At 33.3% G+C, this 8,075-nt stretch overlaps 1 protein-coding gene and 1 long non-coding RNA gene across 11 annotated transcripts in view; one reads left to right on the forward strand and one right to left on the reverse strand.

Annotated features, from left to right (window-relative positions):
• LOC106871599 (tyrosine-protein phosphatase Lar) overlaps positions 1–8,075 on the forward strand; it is a 586,729-nt gene that overhangs the window by 354,040 nt on the left and 224,614 nt on the right. For all 8 annotated transcript variants that reach the window (XM_052971329.1, XM_052971328.1, XM_052971334.1 and 5 more), the window contains one exon: positions 804–1,097. In XM_052971329.1, coding sequence (XP_052827289.1) covers positions 804–1,097 — 294 coding nt within the window. The remainder of the gene's footprint in view (positions 1–803; positions 1,098–8,075) is intronic.
• The window catches only part of LOC128248924 (uncharacterized), a 126,050-nt gene that overhangs the window by 27,268 nt on the left and 90,707 nt on the right, over positions 1–8,075 (reverse strand). Inside the window, exon 4 of one of the 3 annotated variants that reach the window (XR_008265078.1) lies at positions 1,091–4,833. The exons of the other annotated variants lie outside the window; for them this stretch is intronic. This is a non-coding gene — a long non-coding RNA (uncharacterized LOC128248924). Of the gene's footprint in view, positions 1–1,090; positions 4,834–8,075 lie in introns of those variants that run through there. 3 annotated transcript variants of the gene reach the window in all.

Below are 8,075 nucleotides of genomic sequence, written 5' to 3' on the forward strand. Positions count from 1 at the left end.
TATATATATATATATATATGCACACATACATACATACGCACACATACATACGCACACACACACATACACATGCATACATAATGTTCAATCCTTATTTGGAAAAGCTATGGTTGAATTTTGTAATGCTGTCCATTGTAAGGCCTCCATTTAACATATTAATGTTTGGATATTAGACAACTAAGTTGGATATAGGTGATTGTAAATAATGTTTATTTTTCTCAACTCCTCTTCATAAATTTGCTGACCAAAAATATGAACTCCAAAACTTTTTCCCATCTAAAAATACTGTCATTTCTTTCAGTTCTTTTGAATGTATTTTGAAATATTGCTAATTGAAACCAATTTTGCAACCAAAATAAACAGATTTTGCAATTTCAGATACCCAACTTATTCGTCTAATATTGTATGTGTTTTTTTTTTATTATCATTATAGTTTCAGTTAAGTATTAAATAGCTGTTTTTGTTGCCACAAATTCAGTGATTAAAATTTTTGTTATATCTTAAAAAAATAACGTGTAATAACTGTATACCTAAAGATCAACATTGTCAATGTTTTTAGTAAATTCTCTGAAAGTTTTTTTTGTAGTAATAAATTCTAGACAATGTTAGCAAAAGATTTTTTTGACTTGAACTTCAGTTATTTCATGATATTGCCTAAGATTTAACAAAAATTTTAGTTGGTGTATTTGTGTGCTTCAGTTTATTTTACTTTCCTTTACTTTTTTCATTTTTGGTGTTAAGTTGTTTGTTCATATTCTGGTTAATGGATTAGAAATATTAAGAATCTCCTTTGTTTCTTGCAGATCCACCAAAAATTACACTTGCTCCAAAAAACCAAAGAGTGGCCGAAGAAAAAATTGTAAGCTTTTTTTGTAAAGCTTCTGGAAATCCTGGCCCATCATTTTCATGGAGAAAAGGAAGTCGGCGCATTAGTATAAATAGAAACCGTTTGGTTATAAAGGAAATGCCACATGGGTCTGTATTGAGAATTGAGCCAGTTAAAAAAAAGGATGCCGGTAGTTATTATTGCATTGCTGACAATGGTATAGGAGCAAAAGCTAAGGCAAATGCCACTTTGGAAGTCTTTTCAAAAATAGGTGAGTGATATTTTTTATAAATATGCAAATTTTCTTCTTGCGAAAGATTTTTAAAAAAAACTTTCTTTGTAAAATGATTGAAAATAGTTCTTGGATGTAAGTTTATTTGTGTAGTATAGAAAAAGTTTGTCAGAAACTTTTAGATTTTTAGAGAAATAAAGAAAATGTAATAATAATAATAATAATAATAATAGTAATAATAATTGATGTCTTGGCAGGAAAGATTTAAATACATTTGTGTTGAAAGAATTTGGAAAACCAATCAGCTGGGATATACATGATGAATATTTTATGTGAAACAAATGATTTTTCTTAGAATCTTTGACAATTCAATATTGTCTGTGATGGAAGATATGTGAACAAAAGTAGATTTTCTGAAGAAAAAAAAAATATGCTATATTGTATTGACAGTTTATTTAAGATATAATAAAACAAAGTGTATCTATCAAGATATGAAAAAGTAACTATTATTGCAAGTTTAGAAGTAATTAAGTTCTGTGAAGTCTATCACTTTTGAGAGTCATATGTAAATATTAAATTTTAATATTCACTAATTGAAAAATACCTTTTTTTTTAAGATTCATTCTTTTCAGGAATATTTGATGGCCTTTTTTTTTTTTTTTTACAGAATAATTATTTTTGTTTTGTTATGAATTTTGTTTGAATTGTTGCAAATAATAAAAAAAAAGAGAATTGTGTTCTATAATGTCAACCAATGATGCCCTCATAAGTGAATGTTTTAATGTTGCTGGCCATTCTTGATGCAATGCCATTTTTGAATTGTTCACGTTGTGAAACATTGTAAATTACATATATATTTAATTATTTAAAATTTTTTTTATTCTTTGTTACTATCATTAATATAGATTTTGAATCTTTACTTACTTTTCAAAGACATTTTCTGATATTCAGAAACCATTTAGAAAAGGAGTTAAGTAACTGTTGAAATTTGTTGTATCACAAAGAATAGAAAATAGATAGCTTACAGTAGCATCATATTACCTTGGTCTGTGATATCTTTGACACAAACCAAATAAACTGGGGTATTTTTAATCTATGAATTTTTCTCACTCTTCTTTTTCAGAATATAGATATATAGAAATTTTTAGTGAGTAAAAGAATGTAGAATTTGTCATTCATAAACATTATTGTTTCATCATAGTCCAACCCTGATTGAACAAACCTTGGATCAAAGGTGTTCCAGGTGTGACCGTTGGGTCATTTCTTTTTTCAGACTATCTAAGATTACTTTACCTAATGTATCTTCCCCTTTTTCTTTTTTTTTATATTTATAGACAATAGGGTTTCATGGCAGGGAGGAGTAGTTGTTATTTCTAGCTAGCCATGTAACTGTGTAGAGGTTATCTTACTGGCTTATAACTAAGAAACTCACTGATGTTTAACTCCCGATTGGCCCTGGTTGAACAGGCCCGTAATCAAAGTTTTTCCAGCTATGTTTATTCAGTATTTTCTGTTTTCAGACATAGCGCAATATGCAGTCAAGTTTAATATATTTTGGACTATATCATCCAATATGTCTTTTTTTTTTTAAGATAGAATGTAATCTGAAAGAGATTAGGCTGTTATCTCTTGTAGATCAAGTAACCATGTAGATATTGCTTTTGAGCTTCTTTTATAGTTGTTGATATTAATAGTCCATATGATTAATACAAAATTTCATCTCAGTTAACCATATTCTATGTGCTTCAGTGAAGTAGTGGTAAGCTAATAAATCGAGCATTTAACCTTTTACCACTTCACTGAAGTGTAATACATATACATATATTTGTCGGTCTGTCTGTTGTCTGTCTGTTCAATCTCAAGTGGTCATTTTATTTTGACTTCAAACCTGCTGCCTGTAAGTCCTTATCTTAAAAAGCTACTTCTGACTTCTTTAAGTGGAATATAATTTAATCAATATTCTGCAGTGGGGAAGAGGCAAGCAAATTAGTCAATTCCATGCAAATTCAATCAGCCTTCTATTAATGTTTTTGACATTTTTGTTTTCGTCTTCTTCACTGTCAAATCAGTTTAGAGGACATTTGGAGAATATTAGTTAATTCATTAAAAAATTTAGAACTTTTTTTAGCACTGCCTAAATTTTACAAATAAATAATTTCATCCTAAAAACTCTAGCTTATATACTGTTGAGCATAACTTTCTTGGATGTAGGTAGGACTGTCACAAAATTTTCATGATAGGGCTTATGAAATTTGAATTATTGCCAGGCAGAAAAAAAAAATTTTACTTGCCTCTTCCCCCATCTCCTACAAGATGCATTTAAGTCAGACTGTTCATTATTTGAACTGATATGTTTTTATAAATATCTAGGGATATTTACATGTAAAAAGCACCCAGTCCACTCTGTAAAGTGGTTGGTAATAGGAAAGGCATCTAGCTGTAAAAGCTATGCCAAAGTTGACAATGGAGCTTGGTGCAGTCCTCTGACTTGCCAGCTCCTGTCAAACCATCCATCTACTATTCCTTATGATACCAAAAGGTAGAATCAACCTGTCCCCACCAAAAAAAGAAAAAAAAAAATCCCAAACCCACTGCTCTTCTCAAATATTTGAGGCCTTCTTGAGGCCAACCTGGATCCCATACATCATCCCTTACTTATTTTATTCCTCTGTATGGCATAAGTTTCAAAGACCCTTCCATCTACATTTCATCTCTGCTACCCAACACACTATCTACTCAAACTTCACTCCAAAATAGGGTATCTACACATACGTAGATTCTGTTCTATCTGCTACCCCTCTTATCTGGATTTCAGCAATTGATTTCCAGTTTCTCTGACTTAAAGTCTCCCTTTCTCATTCTCTAAAATACATCTGTCTATGCAGCTTTCTGTACTTCTCAAAACACACATGTATATATACATATATAAAACCTTATGAATTTATATGACTGCATGTTGTGAGAGATGCTGTGATGGGTTTTGCACGAACTTGGGATTGATGAGCAACTTCAGTTGCCATGAAGACCCTATACGAATGCCAAAATATTTGGTTTTGGGTAAATGGTGCTAAATTGAAGCCTTGGAACATGAGTGTTGGACTTTGGCAGGTGTGCATACTGCCACCTCTTTTTATAATTTTCACAAATTGACTTAACATGCACAGCCATTGTAGAACTGTTATCATAATCAAAGGGTGTAGGATTGGTCAGCTGATATTTTCTAACAACATGGAGCTACATGTCTCATCAAAAGGTTCTCTTTGCACAAGCACTGAATAGATTCATTGCCAAGTGCTGTAAGGCAGAGATAATTAATGATGTGAAAACTGATTAGTCCTCTCAAGAAAGTCTTTTTAGTGCAATCTGTATGTTACAGAAACCTTATTGAGACAAGTAGAGAAGTTCAAGAGTTTTGAGGCTGTGGTCATAAGTGATGGGATGCAGGATGCTGAATAGAATGCTAGAAATGCTGGTGCAGGCACAGTAATGCACAAGCTCTAGTATTCAATCTTCAGAAGAGGTGAGGTTGGTAAAAAATCCAAATTCCCTATCTTCATTTCTGTTTTTATACTTATCTTCATCTATGGTTATGCATATCACTACATATCTTTCACACGTCTCTAGGGAGTAGAGCTGCAGTTCCTTTAGCCTTTTCCAGTAACTCATTTGTTTTCACCAAGTCAGTCTTCTTGTGCAGTGGCTCTGGATTGCCTCAAGTTCCTTAACTAGTTTCATGCCCTGGGGTGACCACGGTTGGGAGCAGTAATCCAGACAACTGAAAAGAAAAAAGTTTCCATAGGAGTAGCCTGGTATTGTTTTTCCTGGTTCTGAATGATTTCAGAATCCACCCAGCTACTTGCCTGCACAATGTTGCCATTTTGGTAACATGCGCATGCAATTTTCCATCATTACTCACGTGGGTTCCCAAGTGATGCACCAACTCTAACTCAGGAATTGTACTACTCTGTATTGCGATTGAAGTGCTCGAACCTTCTCAGGATTGATCTTCATGTTATTTTCATCAGCCCATTTGTATATTGCATTCAGGTAATTTTTTTGCCATTTTAGTATGTCATCAGTGGCCTTGAATGCTTCTGATTCATTTGTATCATAAGCAAAGCTTATGTATCATAAGTATAGCTTTGTATCATCAGCAGAGCTGGTGAGAATGCCTGACTGTGTAGCTGATGGAGTGACTCTGAGAAACACCACAGCAGTAATGGTCTCAGTACAGATCCACGAGGGACTCCACTCTGAATTGATGTCTCCCCACAGAGAGAAAACCAGTTGTCCCACAGCTGCCTTTCAAAAAGTCATGCAACTGTTCATTTATTTTTCCAACAATGCTAAGGTCATGCAGTTTGTGACATACCATCCCATGATCAACACACACACACACACACACACGTGTATGTATGTATATATATTTGTGTATGTGTGTGTATATATATATATATATATATATATATAATGTATATATATATATATATGTATACACACATATGAGTGGCTTCTTTTAATTTATGTTTACCAAATCCACTCACAAGGTTTTGGTAAGCCTGAGGCTATATACTAGAAGACACTACCCCAAGGTGCCATACAGTAGGGCTAAACCCAAAACCATATGATTATGAAGCAAACTTATTACCACAGAGCCACAACTGTGCCTATGCACTCAGATAGCAGTAAAATATAAGTAGAATACATATGCCCAGGTAAATTCTCATGCATCACAGGTAAATCCAATTATCGTTTTGCAGAATTTCAAGAAAATCATATCTATATTTTAGATTTCACCTTTTAAATCCAACAATTGTTTCACAGCATATCTGTTTGCTTACTCATCATACACATAACACACGCATACTCCTATATGTACACACACTCACACAAGTTCACATAGTCTTGTGCTTGCTCACACATGCATTCACATGTGCTCACCCACATACACATATACACTCATGCACTTGCATGCACATGGTTTAGCCAGGTCATTTTTATGTCCCCTTCCATTCAACCTCCTCCATCTGGTCTATTTTTTAATGCTTAACTGGTTTAATTTTCTGAATTTCAAAAGTGAAGTGGGATAGAAAGACAAGGGTCTATGCCTTGGCTATCTTGCTCTGACAGGAGTGCTAAAACTCTTGATTTTATAGAGTGAACATTGTCCAAATTAGTATCGGTTTAGGATACAATTTTATTGGCAGAGGATGATCACATGTTGAGGCTTAGAAATTTTTGTTTATTCTTGTCCATGTGTTAATGTCATGTGACAGTATTTTTGGAGCTGTAAGTTAAGGCTGACACAATTGGGCAAACGTGTCTAGTGATAGTTCCAAACAATCAAGGCTCTTTAAATTTAATATGTCAAGTGTGGAAGAGGATGATTGTGTGATTAGGCTTGGAAAGTTCCCTGCTATGTCTGCGAGTTAATGTCATGTGACAATCTTTTTTTGTTTGAACACTAAGAATGACACTGTTGAGTGTTTGTGTCCAGTGACAGTTCCAAACAAGGCTCTCTAAATTTGATCAGTCAAGTGTTACAGTGGACAGGAGTTGTTTGTATGTAGTCCTCTGGCTGAATTGTTATTTGTATGTATGTAGGCATAAAATTTTGCTCCCCACTAAATTTGTGTGTTAGTGTCATGATTGTGTCCAAAGTTTAGACCATTAGTTGTGTAAATTCAATATATTAAAGTAGCAGAATGAGTTTGTGTGTGAGTAGTTGTTGGTGAATGTGCTTTGTTAAAGATTGCTCATTCTTGGCTTGTATTTTTGTATGAATATATTTTTGGTTTATTTGTGCTTGCTCAGTGGTATTAATTAAACAAAGATAAACTGGGTAGACTTGGAATTTTTTACATATATGTCTATGTACCCATTCAGTCTGTCTAGTACTGGGGTCTCTATTTGTTGATGATGAATTGTCAGTTTATTTCTGGGAGTAAGTGTTCTTAGGCCTATGTAATCATTGTTACATCCTTTATATTTAATAACATATTAAACTATAGTTTAATTTAAGATGTTCATATATCTGTACCTTCATGTATACCATGACTACATTGGCATAAGTTGAAGTTACTTTTGTGCCCATCATGGTCCCAGATATATTTGCTTGTAACTATTGCCATTAAAGTGAAAAGAGTTGTTTTCAGTGATGGATCTTAATCCTTTGGTGCTGAAACTTTTGAGATTTCATGAGGGAATCTTTCTGAGCCAGAACCTATCATCTCTAGTCCATATTGGTGCAGAATTGTGGTATATAGTTTTACTACATCAATAATACAATAATGGTCTTTTTTGTTGATGGTTTCGTGGAGTTAGTTTAACAGGTCCAGGTCATTCCTTACAAGACTTTGTACATATTTTAAAATAAGTTTCAGTAATATGTCTAAGAAATTGTTGAGTCTGTATTTCACCATTTGGACTACAGTCGGTCTAAATTGAAGGTTGGTGGGATGTTTTATTTTTTACAACTTGAAGTTGATTCTTTACAGGCATTCTAAATAGTTTGGCTCTTGTGGATTTTGGGGAGACTGTAGAAATAACTAGTTTTACATTCAAATTGAGTTAGGTAGTCACATTATTTGTTTGTTGAACTTTTTTGGTGTTGGTGAATGAGTGTATTCAGTTTCGTCATCTTCTTTAATTTTGATAATTGTTTACGTTTTTTGTAGTGCCAATCAAATTGTACCCTATACAGTAATTTGAGCCATGTTCTCTTAATAAAAAGAAGACAATTTTCAAACTCCAGTCAGAAGAAAGACAGTTATGGTGTAGCTCCACATCTTTCTATCCCAACTAACTTTTGTAAATCAGAAAAATCTGTGAATCTGGTTAGGCCTTTCAAAGTAAACCATCTGAGACTCCCAGTGTATATATATGTATGTGTGTGTATGTATATATATATATATATATGTGTGTGTGTGTGTGTGTGTACATAAAATATACACATACCTATATAAAAATTTCCCTCTCTCTCTTTCTCTCTCTCTCTCTCTCTCTCTCTCTCTCTCT

The sequence above is a fragment of the Octopus bimaculoides genome, chromosome 10 (assembly GCF_001194135.2).
Source record: "Octopus bimaculoides isolate UCB-OBI-ISO-001 chromosome 10, ASM119413v2, whole genome shotgun sequence".
Classification (NCBI taxonomy): Eukaryota; Metazoa; Mollusca; class Cephalopoda; order Octopoda; family Octopodidae; genus Octopus; species Octopus bimaculoides.